We start from the raw sequence: 18,029 nt of genomic DNA on the forward strand, positions 1-18,029 counted from the left end.
TAGAGAATACATCTCCCAAGTAGGGGAAACTGGGAAAAAAAAAAACCTGACATAGGTTCTAAACTCTCACCTACTCTAGCCAAATGGAGGAAAAAAAATGTTGGTTCTAGATACACTTTAAGGCATATTGTGCTTTCAGTAATAGAAAATGATTTGGAGTAAGGAAAATGCTATTCCTAAAACTAACTGTATACATTAAATGCATATCCAATTATGTAAGTAGTATTTTCACGGATGAAAGTTACCTAGTTGTGCATCACTACATAAGCCTGTCGAGTTCTGAAATACCTTTGGTGCTACCTTTTATCTCGGAGAAGCAGCATCAACTGTTTTTGAGATAGCCAGTCATACCCGGACTTCGATTTTTTTCATTATTCCATAATTGATTAGCATGGAGCCCCATGTCATGACTCCAGGTACATGCAAATACTGCAATTACTGTAGAATTTGACAATATCCATTAAACGTTCATGAACACCCTTGCCAGCTCTGGTATTGATTACCAGTAAGCAATAAATCAGTCTGTTGCACAGGTTTTTGAAACTCTTTATTGACCATGTTAAACTTTTCAGTAAATACTGGTCATGCAAATCATTAAAAACACAACAGCTGTCTATAAAGTCAGTATTTGCTTAAGCCATTTTAATTAGGTCTGTCAGATGAGCAGCCCAACGACCAACTGAAGGAGCACGTAAAGCAGGCTGACAATAATGCTGCTAGTTATGAGGCAGTGGTATAGTCGTCACAGCAGTATCAGCATTGTCACCTGCAGCAAGAAGTGCTGTTATTGGCAGGATACCCAGTAAACCTTGTCAACAGATTCACAAAAATTGTTTACTCTGTACACAGTGAGACATGATGCCAATGCTGAAAAATTAGATTTAGGCTACATTCAAAGAGCCGCACAGGGTTGACTAGGGGAATTCACCTCTGAGAATCACTAGACTCCTTCCAACAATTCTAAACGCTGCCTGCCAACACAGTGTGTGGACAGCAGTGTCTGTCAGCAGCAGCTGTCAGATTTGTGCGCTGTACAAATCAAAGGCCACTGCTGTTCATCTGTAACCACTCATTGGAATTGAGTCTCTGACCAACTCTGAACACAACCAGTGTGTATCCAGAGTCAGCGCTTCTGTGGAGTTCTGGCCACAGCTAATCAGCCAGTTTGAATGCTGAATGGTTGTTGCTACATCAGAATGCCTCATTTAACCACTTCTAAGTGCAGCAAATTATGCGCCCCTGTCAACATGAGTCCCAAGGCTACATTTAATACCGGTACTTACATAGCGCCATCAATTTACACAACGCTTTTACATATATTGTACATTCACATCAGTCCCTAACCCTCAAGGAGTGTACAGTTTAAGGTCTTTATCTGACATTCACACATACCAGGGCCAATTGAGACAGGATCAAATTAACCTACCAGCATGTCTTTGGAGTGTAGGAGGAAACCAGAGTACCCAGAGGAAACCCACATGGGCACAGGGAGAACATGCATGCATTTGAACCCTAATACTGCTAGGCCCAAATGCTGCCCACGGGTGTTTAGAAAGCTGCATTAAGATGCACACAGCAGTTATGTAGTTTTGTATGTATCTAAACACAGAACAGCTGCATCTACAGACGAAAATGTGCTCAAACTTATCCCCTTGAAATACTTTATAAAATTAGTATTAGCAGAGAGGATGGGAGTGACTTCATCTCCCTGTGTATTTGGATTTCATAAAGTCTTCTCAATACAGATAACTGGTTGCTTACCCTTACATCTGGGAGAATTTATCATGCCTTGTCCCGAGTGCTGCAATGATTGTTATATAGGGTACCTCATTCATTGCTTTTTCATACATTTTGCAGCAGCTTCCAGCAAAGGCAAAAAGAAGGCACAAAACTAAATACAGGATTTTTATTCAAAGATGCTTATGCAACAATGAGCCCTGAAGCTTGGTTTGTTCTGAGATGATATTCATTTGTAAAGCCGTTAAGGATAGCTGAGTTGTAGTTGCATGATAAAATACTCCTCCCTATTTAATGATATGATGTGTACATACTGGAATCGGCATGGCATTCTGTTCCGTGTATTTGCTGCGTGTTTCTGCATCTGGCTTATTAACATTTAACATGCAAGGAACAAAACCGCACAATATAATATTTGGCTTACAAAGATAATGAGCCAGCACTGGAACTGTCCACATGTGCCACCAAAGCTTCATTTCATACATTTACCTGACACACAGACATCTTTGTTAGAGAGTTGGCAAGTGCTGAATCTTTTCAGGCAAAGTAAATTGGATAGATATGAACTGTACTGGGTGATTGCAGATGATTACACACCACTTTTCTTTAATGTATGTGATTTACTTTATTTTTTTAGTTCACGAAAAAGTAAAACGTATAACAAATTTAATGTTAAGTTATAATATAGTCAGTCATATTTACATTGTTGTGCAGTAAAGCCTTTAAAGCTGTTTTCCATGTTTCACTTTAAATAGTTTGGACCAAGCTGGTCCTAATGAATTATTTCCTCCATTATCTGCTGCAGCAGCTCTCCGCACTGTATGTTGCTTTAGCTACAGACAGTACACAGAGCTGGGTTCCGGCTCTAAGAAAGAGACTTCCCATCTCGCACCTGGAACAAAACCGAATCGGGCTGAGCGGCGTTCAGCCATTCATAGACAGTTTGTATTCTAGATCCAGACGAAGATTATGTCGTCATCAACCTGCTTCTCCACCTCATCCAATCGTAGGAAGTCCGTCTCACAGCCGATACCCAGCTCTGTGTACTGTAAGTAGCTGAAGCTACATATAGTACATACAGTTCTCAGAGCTGCTGTAGCAGTTAGTAAAGGAAATAGTTTGTATGAACCACATTGGTCCAAACAAACAATTTTAAAGTGATGGGAAACATGGAAATCCCCCACCCTGCTTTCAACCTGTTATAACTTGACAGGTGAGGAAAACCTAGTGTGCACCCATTTCTCACACTCAAGGTTATGGGGCCTATTGTGAAACCTCAGCAATGCTTTAATATTTTCCACTATATCGTACAATCGGTGATGCTTTGAAAATATGCTAACGTTAACAACTAAGTTGCCTACTGTAATGAAAGCGAAAATTATATTAAATAAACCAACCAATTGAGTCTTCATTAACAATAAACCATTGACTTTTTGCTAGAATCAAGTAGCAGGGTCTGTCAGCTTTAAGTAGATATTTCTCCCTCCAGAAATATCTACCGTATATACTCGAGTATAAGCCGGCCCGAATATAAGCCGAGGTACCTAATTTTACCACAAAAAACTGGGAAAAACTATTGACTCGAGTATAAGCCGAGGGTGGGAAATGAGGCACCTACTAGTCAATGTAAAAAATAAAGATAGAGACCAATAAAATCACATGAATATTTCTGGGGTGTCAGTGGGGGGAGGAATAGTGCCCCATCGTTGGTGTCAGTGGGGGGAGGAATAGTGCCCCATCGTTGGTGTCAGTGGGGGGAGGACTGGTGCCCCATCGTTGGTGTCAGTGGGGGGAGGAATAGTGCCCCATCGTTGGTGTCAGTGGGGTGAGGAATAGTGCCCCATCGTTGGTATTAGTGACACCAATGATTGGGCACTATTCCTCCCACTGACACCAATGATACTTACCTTGCTGACCCCTGCTCCAGCCTGGGCTCGCTCGCTCCCTCCCTCTCCCATGGTACACACTTACCGGTCAGATGTCTTCCTTCTCCGGCTGCTCTCCTCTTCAGTCGCTCGATCTTCGCGGTGCCGCTCGGCTCCTCTCCAAGCTCCACCTCCTCGCCGGTGATTGGGCGCCTGTGTGCCTCTCCTGAGCTACAGTTCCGGCGGCCAATCACCGGCAAGGATTGATCCCGGGGGTGTGTCCAGGTGACAGGGACGGCATGTCATCCCGCCCACACCTGGAGACGGATAGAGGAGCGGTGTCTCGGTTCCTAAGGCAATCGGAAATATGTGTTTTCTGATGGTCTTAGGCGACCCCTGTGAAAGTGTCGTTAGACCCCCAAAGGGTTCGCGACCCACAGGTTGAGAACCGCTGCTTTAGAAGCAGCGCCCCCTGCTAGACATCTGCAGACGTTGACTCGAATATAAGCCGAGGGGGCCGTTTTTCAGCACAAAAAATGTGCTGAAAAACTCTGCTTATACTCGAGTATATACGGTATCTCATTGGATTCAGGTGTTCCAATCACCTCCATGGCCACAGGTGTATAAAATCAAACACCTAGGCATGCAGACTGCTACTGCAAACATTTTGTGAAAGAATGGGTCGCTCTCAGGAGCTCAGTGAATTCAAGCGTGGTACTGTGATAAGTTGCCACCTGTGCAATAGGTTCATCTGTGAAATTTCCTTGCTACTAAATATTCCTCGGCCAACTGTTAGCGATATTGTAACAAAGTGGAAGCAACTGGGAACAGAAGCAACTCAGCCACGAAGTTGTGCATGCTGAAGCACAAAGTGTGAAGAAGTCGCCAAATGTCTGCAGAGTCAATAGCTAAAGATTAGCACAAGAGTGCATAGAGTGCTTAATGGAAAGAGTTTCCGCGACCAAGCAGCTGCATCCAAGCCCAAGTGCAATGCAAAGCGTCATATAAAGGGGTGTTACGCAAGACGTCACTGGACCTTAGAGCAGTGGAGACATGTTCTCTGGAGTGATGAATTGCGCTTCCCTGTCTGGCAATCCGACTGATGTGTCTGGGTTTGGCAGTTGTCAGGAGAACAGTACTTTCCTGACTGCACAGTGCCAAGTGTAAATTTTGGTGGAGGGGCGATTATGGTTTGGGGTTGTTTTTCAGGAGTGGAGCTTGGCCCCTTAGTTCCATTGAAGGGAACTCTTAAGGCATCAGCATACCAAGACATTTTGGACATTTTCATGCTAACAACTTTGTGGGAACAGTTTGGGGATGGCCCCTTCCTGTTCCAACTTGGCTGTGCACCAGTGCACAAAGCAAGGTCCATAAAGACACGGATGAGCAAGTTTGGGGTGGAGAAACTTGACCTGCCTGCACAGAACTCTGACCTCAACCCAATAGAACACCTTTAGGATGAATTAGAGTAGAGACTGTGTCCCAGGCCTTCTCATCCGACATCCGTGCCTGTCTTCACAAATGCGCTTCTGGAAGAATGGTCAAACCTTTCCATAGACACATTCCTTGGGGTTGGCCCCTTAGTTCCAGTGAAGGGAACTCTTAAGGCATCAGCATACTAAGACATTTTGGACAGTTTCATGCTCCAAACTTTGTGGGAACAATTGGGAGATGATGGCCCCTTCCTGTTCCGACTTGACTGCGCCCCAGTGCACAAAGCAAGGTCCTTAAAGACATGGCTGAGTGAGTTTGGGACTGAGGAACTTGACTGGCCTCAACTCGATAGAACACCTTTGGGATGAATTAGAGCAGAGACTGCGAGCCAGGTAGGGACCGAAATTTCGGTGGCCGAAACGTTTCAGCCCAAAACACCCCTTGCGGCCGTTGGCCGAAATTTAAAAAAAAAGAGCACCAATACAGGTGCTGAAAAAACCTCGCTGCCGCTCGCTAGTTCTCAGCCTTACCTGAGAAACCATGGGTCTCAGCGCTGGGCATAGAGGTGAGTGAAGGAAAGATGGCTGCCACTCATCTTTATGTCCTTGGAGAACCGGAGCGATGTCACTTCTCGTTCCAGCCATTTTTTTTTTTTTTATATTTCACAGCACTAGATCAATGCTTTTTTTGATCCAATGCTTTACATTGTAGAAGAGAGATTTGGGGTCTTATTGACCCCATCTCTCTCCGTAAAGAGGACCTGTCACTGCTTATTTCTATCACAAGGAATGCATGCATTTCTTGTGATAAGAATAAAAGTGATTAAAATCACTTTTATCAATGGATTAAATACATTAAAAAAAAACCAAAAAGTTTAAAGTGCCCCCGTCCCCCCCCCGTTCTCGCATGTAGTGGTGAACGCATACGTAGGCCATGCTCACATATGTAAATGGTGTTCAAACCACACATGTGAGGTATCACCATGAACATCAGAGTAAGAGCAATTACTCTAGCACTAGACCTCCTCTGTAATGTTACACTGTTAACCTGAAGACATTTTTAAAGCATCACCCATGGAGATTTTTAACCATTTCAATACCGTGCAATTTTACACCTTCCTGCCCAGGCCATTTTTCACGTTTCAGCGCTCTCACACTTTGAATGACAATTGCGAGGTCATACAACATTGTACCCAAACTAAAATTTTATCATTTTCTTCACACAACTAGAGCTTTCTTTTGGTGGTATTTAATCACCGCTGGGGTTTTTATTTTTTGCTAAATTAACAAAAAAAGACCAAAAATTTTGAAAAAAAAAACACGTTTTCTTTGTTTTTGTTATAAAAGTTTACAAATAAATAATTGTTCTTCATAAATTTAGGCCGAGATGTATTCTGCTACATGTCTTTGGTGAAAATAACCCAAATTAGGATGTATTATTTAGTTTGTAGGAAAGTTATAGAGTTCACAAACTATAGTGTATATCTGAATATTGATCAATCCTGAAGTACTGACAGCCAATCTAATTTCTTGAGGTCCAAGAATGTCAGAATAGTACAGATATCCCCCAAATGACCCCTTTTTGCAGAGTAGACAGTCCGACGTACTTCATAAGAGGCATGGCGAGTTTTTTGAAGTCGTATTTTTTTTGTCATAATTTTTCAGAAAATGAAAAAATTAAAAAAATTATTTTCACTTTTTTTTTTTTACATACTGTCACCAGTGCAGTCACCAGTGCAGTACAACTGGCATGGCGGTGAACAGGGACACTGACTGGTGACAGTATGAAAAAAAAAAAATATATTTTTTTAATTTTTTATTACTTTTTTAATTTTTTTTAAGATTTTTTTTTCATATTTTACTATGACCAAAGTAGTACAATGTTACCATAGTAACATTGTACTACTTTGGGGAAGTGATCAGTATTTTTTTTTTTTTTTTTACACAATTTGCTTATAGCAAAGAATTACTTTGCTATAAGCAAGCATTTACCTGAATGAAATCGATTCATTCAGGGTTTTTTTTTTTTTTTTTTTTTTTGTGCTTAGCTGTGATTTGGTCACAGCTAATCACATGACATGTGCATGTGATTAGCTGTGACCATTCACAGCTAGGCACTAGTATACAATGGATGGCATGAATGAAGCCATCCATTGTATACAACTGTCATGTGACCTGCTGTGATTGGTCACAGCAGGTCACATGGTACCAGCAACGAGGGCCGGTACTCAGATCTGTCATCGGCCGTGTCCAAGGTACACGGCTGGTGACAGATCGCGCCGCTGTGCGGCTCTGCATTAGCGCAAACTGCGCATGTGCGGGAGCACTTTTGAAGCCGCCAAACGGCCATTGGCCGGGCGGCTAATGGTTAAGTACCGCAGTTTCACGCCATTCCACGAACGTGCGCAATTTTAAAGCGTGACATGTTTTGGATCTATTTACTCGGCGTAACATCCTCTTTAGTATTTTACAAAAAAAAAAAATTGGGGGATATATTGTGGTTGGTTTTTTTTTTATCTAAAAAATACATACCGTATTCCTTTTTAAAAACTGCGCATTTCAGTTTTGGTTTTCGGCCAAGTGCATTTTGAATTTTCTGTTTCGGCACCAGAATTTTCATTTCGGTGCACCACTAGAGCCAGGCCTTCTCATCTGACATCAGTGCCTTACCTCACAAATGCGCTTCTGGAAGAATGGTGAAATATTCCCATAAACATTCCTAAACCCTATGGACAGCCTTCCCAGAAGACTTAGAAGGGTGGATAATTAATTTTTTTTTTTTTTTTTTATTCCCACTGCGCACTTTATTAGGTGCACCTTGCTAGTACCGGGTTGGACCCCCTTTTGCCTTCAGAACTTCCTTAATTCTTCGTGGCATAGATTCAACAAGGTGTTGGAAACATTCCTCAGATTTTGGTCCATATTGACATGATTGCACCACACAGTTGCTGCAGATTTGTCGGCTGCTCATCCAATGTGCGAATCTCCCGTTCCACATCCCGAAGATGCTCTACTGGATTGAGATCTGGTGACTGTGTAGGCCATTGGAGTACAGAGAACTCATTGTCCTGTTCAAGAAACCAATTTGAGTTTATTTGAGCTTTGTGACATGGTGCATTATCCTGCTGGAAGTAGCCATCATAAGATGGGTACGCAAGGGATGGACATGGTCAGCAACAATACTCGGGTAGACTGTGGCATTTAAACGATGCTCAGTTGATACTAAGGGCCCCAAAGTGTGCCTAGAAAATATCCCCCACACCATTACACCACCAGCCTGAACCATTGATACAAGCTAGGATGGATCCATGCTTTCATGTTGTTTATGCAAACTTCTGACCCTTCCATCTGAATATTGCAGCTGAAATTGAGACTCCTCAGACCAGGCAATGTATTTCCAGTCTTCTATTGTCCAGTTTGGGGAGCCTGTGCGAATTGTAGCCTCTGCCTCCTGTCCTTAGCCTACAGGATTGGCACCCTTTTGTGGTCTTCTGCTGATGTAGCCCATATGTTTCAAGGTTTGGATTGTTGTACGTTCAGAGATGGTATTCTGCATACCTTGGTTGTAACGAGTGGCTATTTGAGTTATTGTTGCCTTTCTGTCATTTTAAACCAGTCTGCCCATTCTCCTCTGACATCAACAAGGCATTTATGTCCATACAACTTCCGCTCACTGGAAATTTTTCTCTTTTTTGGACCATTCTCTGTAAACCCTAGAGATGGTTGTATGTGAAAATCCCAGGAGATCAGCAATTTTTGAAATACTCAGACCAGCCTGTCTGGCACCAACAACCATGCCACGTTCAAAGTCACTTAAAGTGTTACTAAACCCACAACGGTAAAATCAGCCTGTATATGCAGTAAATCATGCTTCTTATACTCATTGTGGAACCTAACGGGTTAATCCTCTGCATTGTGTAAATTATATTTTGTCCGGTTTTCTCCCCTTCTTCTACTGTCCCCCATCCACCTGCTGATAGCACAGAGCCTTGGGGGCAAGCTGCACATGCTCTCAGTGTGATGTGTATTGCTAGAGGTGGTTTTTTTTTTCTCTTTGGAGAGTGCATGTGATCAGCACAGGACCAATTAGCGGTGTCCAGATAGAGGGTCTGGGGTTATGCAGCCTTATAGGACAATCGGGAGAAAATGAAAACTCCTCCTACAAGCTTTAACTAGTGCTCTGCTGGACACTGATAGAGCAGTCTTGTGACTTCTAACTGCTGATGAGAAAAGGTATTTAGCCGTTTTATACTTACTGAAATAATTGCATTTCCATGTTCTGTGTACTGTGAGAGACCAGATATAGTGAATGTAGGGTTCTGGGTTTAGTAACACTTTATCTCCCCTTTCTTCCCGATTCTGATGCTCAGTTTGAACTTCAGCAAGTCATCTTCACCACGTCTAGATGCGTAAATGCATTGAGTTGCTGCCATGTGACTGGCTGATTAGCAATTTGTGTTACCAAGCAATTGAACAGATGTACCTAATAAAGTGGTGTGTGTGTGTGTGTGTGTGTGTGTGTGTGTGTGTGTGTGTGTGTGTGTGTCATATATATAATTTGTGTGAATTTGCAATTCTTGACTTCCTGGTTTTCCAAGGTACTGTTGATGTAACCTTATTGTTTCCCACTAGCTCCCTTTTGGAAGGTTACATCACCATTGCCTTCCAGGGAAATCTAGATTGTATACTCTGTGGGGTATGTGACTTTGCCGTTCAGGTGCTGATATCACTGGTAGACCAGCCCCTAAAGTGCAGAATATGTCACCCACCTATGACAACTTTTAAGCCAATGCTCCTTTACTCTCCATGCGTGAGTGTACAGGAGCATTGGTAGGTGAGAAGAATAAAAACAATGAGGCAAATAATACATTTTCTAATACTACTTTCATTCAAGGTGAATGAAAGGCATTTATGTATGTTTGGGGAGGTTGGGGGATCCTGGGATACAACATCTTGCTAAATGTTCATATGTATGTTTGTTTTTAAAAGTAAAAAAATAACAATGTTGTTCTGTACAGCTGTGTATTGTGTTAATCAGTTTTGTTTTCTGTATTTGCAGGATGTGTTTATGTTTAGACATGAGCTAGCAATGCTCAGGATATCAACTTTTATGGGTATTGTCATGTTTGGAGGCATGTGCAGCCTTTTCTACACGCAGATTGAGGGTATACTAACAGTAAGTAACTTGTCTTTATTCATATTCTGTTTACTGATCCACAAAGCCACTTTTATATTTTTGGATTGTATGCTGTGGTTTTCCTCTGTGTTTTGAAAGAAAATGGCTGAATAATGCGTAAAAAGCAAAAAAATGATAATCCCTATTAACAGCACCTTACAAGGCAGCAATAAAATTGGCCCCCATTCACACCAATATGATTTGTTATGCGATTTGACAGTTCAAAATCGCATGACAAGTTGCACCCTATTTGTGCCTATAGAAACGATCAAAGCATTGCGACTGTGACTTGCACCGATTTTAAATAAAAAAAAAAAAAGTTCCTGTACTATTTTTAGTGATTATATGTGCGATTTATTGACATCTGTGCATGAATTCAGGCAGATGTCATCAAGATGCACATGAAATCACACTGACCAGCAGCTTTAAAATCGTGCTACTGCAAGTAGTGCAATTTTAAAGCCGCATTGAGTGTGAACCAGGGCTAAAGGTTATTTATTACATTTTCTACCAAGCAACATTATATAGATCACGTAAAGTATATTGCCAAATGATAGCGTATTATGTCACCCAAGAGCATCTTGGAATCTACTGTGTTACATCTACAGTATCTATAGTATATAAGGTAAAAGCAGTTTGTCATATCTCATGACAGAAAATTACAGTATATTTTTAGCTGTGCATTTATATTATACAGCAGCAACTGATCTCATCAAGCAATAATGTTATAAACACCCAAGAAATGATCTTCTATCACTTGGAAATGAATGCATTATACCCATCAGAGGCTCCGTGCAGAATACAACAGTATGTTTATATTAGCGATTAGCATGTTATGCTGGTCAGGTACATTTCAGCAATCCCCCCTTGATGCAGTTAAACCACCCACCTTTCTTCAGAGCTGTTATTGCTTCTCTTCCAGTTACTGACCTCTTACAGTCCCATGTCTCCTTTACCTCTTTTCAAAGACCTATTACGTATCCTACTAGTTCTGCTTAATCTGTTGTATGAAGCCACCCTCTGGTTGATTCCTCAGCTACAGGGTGGGGCCTTGTACTGTATCATAGATCAGTGCACTGTAGTTTATTTATGACAGGTACTTGACTAGTGCTGTCAATTTGCGCAGCGCTTTAAATATATATTCATTCACATCAGTCCCTGCTCTCAAGGGGCGTACAATCTAAGGTTCCTAACCCACATTCATACATACACATACTAGGGCCAATTTTAGACAGGAGCCAATTAGCCTACCAGCACGTCTTTGGAGCGTGGAAGGAGACCAGAGTACCCGGAGAAAACCCACGCAGGCACAGGGAGAACATGCAAACTCCAGGGCAGATAGTGCCATAGTTGGGATTTGAGCCAATGACCCTAGTGCTGCCAGGCAGAAGTTCTAACCACTTAGCCACTGTGCTGCCTTTATTTTTTGCACTAGATTTACTTTTCATCTAAACTTGATGTCGTGTGACCAGTCAATTTACATCACTGTGGTGGACAGGGAGCTATGATGTGCACTGAGGAGCATATACGCTCAAGGGCTACATATGTCATTAGGCTTTGCAATCCAAAGCTGCTAGAAGTGTAAGAAGGTATAGTATTTGAGCATAGCAAAGAGAAGATTATTTTTAGTGAGTTCCTGGCTTGCTCAGGAATGGCAACAGGCAGGCATGAGTGCCTCTGCATGCACAGTGAGGCAAAGACTTTTGGAGGATAGCCTGGTGTCAAGAAGGGCAGCAAAGAAGCCACTTCGCTCCATGAAACACATCAGGGACAGACTGCTATTCTGCAAAAGGTACAGGGATTGGACTGCTCAGGACTGGAGTAAAGTCATTTTCTTTGATGATTACCCTTCCGATTGTTTGGGGAAATCGGGAAAAAAAACCCTGTCTGGGGGAAAAAAAGGTGAGCGCTACCATCAGTCCTGTGTCATGCCAACAGTAAAGCATCCAGAGACCATTCATGTATGGGTTTGCTTCTCAGCCAAGGGAGTGGGCTCACACACCATTTTGCTTAAAAACACAGCCATAAATAAAGAAGGGTACAAAAACATCTTCCGAGAGCAACTTCTCTCAACCATCCAAGAACAACTTGTTGACGAACAATGCCTTTTGCAGCATGATGGAGCACCAAGCCATAAGGCAAAAGTGATAACGAAGTGGCTTGGGGAAAAATGAAATTTTGGGTACATAGCCAGGAAACTCCCCAGACCTTAATTCCTTTGAAAAATTGTGGTCTATTCTCAAGAGGCGGGTGAAAGAAAAAAAAAAAAAACGCAACAAATTCTGACAAATTCCAAGCATTGATTATGCAAGAATAGTCAGGATGTGGCCCAGAAGTTGATTAACAGCATGCCAGGGCAAATTGCAGAGGCCTTGAAAAAGAAGGGTCAACACTGCAAATATTGACTCTTAATGTAATTATCAATAAAAGCCTTTGACACTTATAGTATGCGTGTAGTTATGTTTCAGTATACCATAGTAACAGCTGATCTAAAGATCTAAAAACACTAAAGCAGCAGACTGTTTTTTTACTTTTATATAGTAAAAAAATAACCCAGTGGTTATTAAATACCAGTAAAGGGAAGATTTTAACAGTCTCAAAATATGATTTAAAATTATATAGGTACAGTGTTTTATGAGTAATTGTCAAATCACTGCACTGAAAAAATGACAAATGGCCTGGTAATGAGGATGCATCACAGGGAGGTACTCAAGTGAGCAAGCAGTGTTTACAAAGTATGGACTTTTACAATTTTAGCTTTTTTTTTTTTTTTTTGTTAATGATGGTAACATTTTTCATTATTTCCAGATAACCCAAACAGTGCTGACATTCTTATGCAATGCAGGTATCAAGGTTCTTCTTTAGCTGCTGTAACCGTCTGGTGCCTGCATTTTATTGTGGTGTCAACATGGTATGGGTACTAAGAGATATACTGTGAGGTTAACCACTTGCCCTCCAGAGGATTTACCCCCCTGAATGAACAGGCCTCTTTTTGCTACTCGGCGCTGCACTAATTCAACTGATAATTGCAATGCTGTACCCAAACAAAATGTACATCCTTTTTTCACACAAATAGAGCTTTCTTAAGGTGGTATTTGATCACCTGTGTGCTTTTTTTATTTATTTATTTTTTCCGCGCTATAAACAAAAAAAGACCGGAAATTTAGAAAAACAATATTTTTTACTTTCAGCTATAAAAAATATATGGTAAACTCAAAGTTAGTTAGAAATTTAGTCCAAAATGTATTCTGCTACATGTTTTTGGTAAATTAAATCCTAATAAGTGTATATTGATTGCTTTGTGTGAACGTTATAGCGTCTACAAACTATGGTAGAGATACTGCAATTTCCACCATTTTTTTGCTATACAGCGCTGCACTAGTTTAACGGACAATTGCGCGGTCATGCAATACGGTACATAAATGAAATTTTTCCACACAAATAGAGCTTTCTTTTGGTGGCATTTGATCACCTGTGCGGTTTTTATTTTTGGCGCTATAAACTAAAAAAATTTTGAAGAAAAAACATTTTATTTGAAAAGACTATATTTTATCATTTCGGTCATAAAAAATATCCAAAAGAAATTGAAATTTCGTCAAATTTAGGTCAAAATGTATTCTGCTACATGTTTTGGTTAAAAAAAAAAATCCCAATAAGTGTATATTGATAGCTTTGTGTGAAAGTTATAGCATCTACAATCTATGGTATAGAATGATAATGGAATTTACACAGCTTTTTACATTCTGACTGCCCATCACATTTCTTGAGGTGATAAAATACTAGGATAGTACAAACACCCCCAAAATAACCCCTTTTCGGAAAGTAGACACCCTAAGCTATCTGCGGAGAGGCATATTGACTCCATGGAAGATTTATTTTTTTCCACAAGTTTCTGGAAATTGACAAAAACTTTTTTTTTTTTTTACACAAAGTTGTCATTTAAATGATTTATTTCTTGTACAAGCCATGGGTATATGTGGAATTACACCCCAAAATAGATTCTGCTACTTCTACTGAGTATGGGGGTACCACATGTGTGAGACTTTTTGGGGAAAAAAGAAAAAAAATGTTGTTTTTTTTTTCTTTTTCAAAAACTTGTGGCAACAAATGAGATCTGCAAAATACTCATCATGCTTCTTGTCAAATTCCTTGGGGTGTCTACTTTCCACAAAGGGGTCATTTGGGGTGGGGGGGTTTTGGTGCTATCCTGGCATTTCAGGGCCTCCGTAACTGTGATAGGTAGTCAGGAAGTGTAACGAGGAAATAAAGCCCTTTAAAAGCCTGAAGGTGCTTATTGGATTTTGGGGTCCTGTACTTGGCTAGACTGCCAGAACATCTCTCACATGTGGTGCCCCCATTCTCAGGAGAAGTAGCAGAATGTATTTTGGGGAGTAATTCCACATATACCCATGGCATGTGTGAGCAGTAAATCATTTAAGTGTCAATTTTGTGTAAAAAGAAGTTTATGCCACACATCATTCACTCTTCTAACCACCTGAGGATCAAGCCTTTGCTGACACTTTTTGTTCACATGAAAAAAATATATTTTTTGCTAGGAAATTAATTTAAACCCCCAAACATTTTTTATTTTTTTTGAAAGCAGATACCCTAGTGAATAAAATGTGGGTGCTACAGTTTTGTATGTCACATTAGTACTTGCGCAGCGATTTTTCAAAAGCAAATTAAAAAAAAAATACACTTTTTTTTTTTTTACTTTTAATGCACAAAAACGCACTATATTGGCCAATTATTTGGTAACATATAAAAGATGATGGTATGCTGAGTAAATGGATAACAAACATGACATGATTTAAAACTGGGCATGCCCCGCGCAATGGCGACAAACTGCATACATTATTAATATCCATAGGCAACATTTTAAAAGCCTTTACAAGCTACCATTTTAGATTTACAGAGGAGGTCTAGTGCTAGAATTACTGCTCTTGATCTGATATTCATGGCGATACCTCACATGCCTGGTGCAACCGCTGTTTACATACCGGCACAGGGTCAACGCTCGTGCACACAGGTGTGCATGCGTGGGGGGGAGGTGTTTTTTTTTTAAGTTATTTTGATTTTTTAAAATTATTTTTACACTGTCCCTTTGTAATTTCCCAATTTACAAATGGCGCTGTTTATATCTTGCAAAACTGAAGTGATGAAATGCTCATAGCTTCCGCTTTCTTAGACTATAGAGCTGATTGGAGACCAGAATGGTGCCAATCATCTCTATGGTCAGCTGGCAGAAACACCAGCTGCATTCTCAGGTTCCCCCGATGGCACTGTACTGCCCGAGAAGTCTGTGGAAGGCAGCGGGGGAGGGGGGGCATCATCTCCCGCTGCTTATAAAAGCAATCCTGCAGCTAATTACCACTAGGGTTGCTTTTAAATGAAAGCCGATCACTGGCTGAAAAAAATGATACCAGGATGATGCCTGCAGCTGTAGGCATCATCCTGGTATACCCATTCAAGGTCCAGTGCTGTACCAGTACATTGCTGATCCTTGTTGGGTATATATGCTATGTTCTTTTCTTTTTTTTTTTTTTTGTATGCAGCCTGTGGGCTGAATGGAAAAAGAGAAGAAATCTTCCAGAAAAAGTGTGTGGTATGCCCACCATTAGAATATACCGCCCTGCATCCACCTTCTTCTAATGGTGGGCACACACATTAGGTCACACGGTGCCACATGCGCCAATTCCAAGATTGTACAAATGTCTAAATAGTGGCACGCTTGCATAAAAATTGTCCACATATAAGTGGTACCCCATAGGGAAAAAGGATGACACCAAGTCTCAAACTATATTGCCACTACTCCCCATGTAGTCTGGGCATCCAGGGGGCTCCACGTGACTATCTTTTCCCTTGTAAATCCGAAACTTATATGTATAGCCTGTTGCCTTCTCACAGGTCTTATACATCTTGACCCCATATCTGGCACGCTTGCTGGGGAGCAATTGTTTGAATGCAAAGAGGCCAGAAAAATTGAGGGACTCGTCAACACAGATGTTTTGCTGGGGAGTATAGACATCTGCAAATATTTGGTTAAGGTGATTTGTGAAGGGCTGAATTTTGTGAAGCCGGTCAAATGTAGGGTCACCCTGAGGATGACAGAGTGTATTGTTGTTGAAATGCATAAAACACATTATACACTCATATCTATTCCTGGCCATGGCAGCAGAGAACACGGGCATATGATGAATCGGGCCTGTGGACCAATACAACCGCAATTCTTTTTTTTTTTTTTTTTAGTAATGCCCATGTTGAGGGTTAGGCCCAAACAAAATGTAAATTCGGAAACCGTAATGGGTTTCCATGCGAATGGTCTGGCAAGGTTTGAATTTGGGTTGGTGGCGATAAATTGTTGTGCATATAAATTGCTTTGATCCACAATCAATACATGCAGATCTTCTGTGAAAAACGGCTCCAAAAAAATCAAGGGGAGTAGTTAAATTTGCTGTTTCCTCCTGAATTCCAGGTTAGGCAGTGAATGGGAGAAGTACGGGTGCTGTAGAATTTGTGGGCTGCCAATCGGGATTTGCAAGCACATCCGGAAGAATACTAGGGGCTCTACGGGCCTGTGTGTGAATTCTTGGTGGTTGCGGGACAGTACTTGTGCTCGCCACCGTACCAGCTTGTACTGCACTTGTGACTCATCACATCGCCAAGTGATACTGTAGTGCTGATATTATTATACAGGATTTATATAGCGCCAACAGTTTGCTCAGCACTTTACAATATAACGGGAGACAATACAGCAATACAGTTCAATACAAGAGGGTTAGGAGGGCCCTGCTCCTTGGAGCTTACAATCTAAGAGGTATGTGAAAGACCAGGATGTACTAGGTCGACGGTGCTCGCCAGTTCACCAAAAGGTAGCGTGGCACTAGTACTGGCACTCTGCTGCATATGAGAGTCATCAAAATTTGCCGACGTGCTAAGAGAGATTAGGCCTGATTCTGCGAACACTGTGGTTGTGTGTAATGTATCAAGTGACAGTGACCTTCTGACACTACACTTGCTGGGGGAGAAGGGGGGGGGGGGGTTTAAGCGTAGGGGCTAAATGCAGGTGCCGGGGCTGATCCCGCTAACGCTGCGTTTTTGGGGACAATATATTAAAGTGAATGCTGGTATAGTGCTGATCTGATCAAAGATATTGATCCGTTCATACACTATACTAGCAATGGAGGTTTATTGTGTACGAGCGTGTTCCTGGCAATCAAGGGGTTAAATGTGATTACTGGTGTACTGACAGGCTATCTGGGAGGGGCGTGAAAACCCACGACACACACACACACACACACGCACACGCACACGCACACACGATTTTGCGCACCTGTGGCAGTATTTCTGCTATACAGCGGTCAAGAAGCGGTTTGTGTTACGAATCTGCGTTACTTTAACTGACAATTGCGCAGTCATGCAACGCTGCACCCAAATTAAATTTACATCCTTTTTTTTCCCACGAATTGAGTTTTGTTTCGGTTGTACTTTATCGCCTGTGCGGTTTTTATTTTTTGCGCTATAAAAGAAAAAGGCAATTTTGAGAAAAAACAATATTTTGGACTTTTTGCTATAAAACATGTCCAGTAAATAAATGTAAAAATCAAATTTCGTCATACATTTAGGCCAAAATGTATTCTGCTCCGTGTCTTTGCTAAAAACAATCCCAATACGTGTAAATTAATTCGTTTACGTGAAAGTTATAGCGTTTACAAATGGCGGTGTGTATGTATGTGTGTGTATGTATATATATGTATATATATATATATATATATATATATATGTGTGTTATATTATATGATATGTGTGTGTATATAT

The 18,029-nt window shown here is 41.1% G+C and overlaps 1 protein-coding gene and 2 long non-coding RNA genes across 7 annotated transcripts in view; 1 reads left to right on the forward strand and 2 right to left on the reverse strand.

Moving 5' to 3' along the window:
• Positions 1–18,029, reverse strand: part of LOC149461570 (uncharacterized) — a 522,205-nt gene that overhangs the window by 178,296 nt on the left and 325,880 nt on the right. The window lies entirely within an intron of this gene.
• The window catches only part of LOC149461571 (uncharacterized), a 139,783-nt gene that overhangs the window by 77,555 nt on the left and 44,199 nt on the right, over positions 1–18,029 (reverse strand). The window contains exon 2 of one of the 2 annotated variants that reach the window (XR_016312821.1): positions 531–766. The exons of the other annotated variant lie outside the window; for it this stretch is intronic. This is a non-coding gene — a long non-coding RNA (uncharacterized LOC149461571). Of the gene's footprint in view, positions 1–530; positions 767–18,029 lie in introns of those variants that run through there. 2 annotated transcript variants of the gene reach the window in all.
• ZDHHC21 (zDHHC palmitoyltransferase 21) overlaps positions 1–18,029 on the forward strand; it is a 76,454-nt gene that overhangs the window by 33,908 nt on the left and 24,517 nt on the right. For both annotated transcript variants that reach the window (XM_089678086.1, XM_089678088.1), the window contains one exon: positions 10,095–10,211. In XM_089678086.1, the coding sequence (XP_089534212.1) occupies positions 10,095–10,211 (117 nt within the window). The remainder of the gene's footprint in view (positions 1–10,094; positions 10,212–18,029) is intronic.

This window comes from Staurois parvus, unplaced genomic scaffold (genome assembly GCF_062004578.1).
Source record: "Staurois parvus isolate SC_StPar_1 unplaced genomic scaffold, SC_StPar_1.0 ptg000198l, whole genome shotgun sequence".
Classification (NCBI taxonomy): domain Eukaryota; kingdom Metazoa; phylum Chordata; class Amphibia; order Anura; family Ranidae; genus Staurois; species Staurois parvus.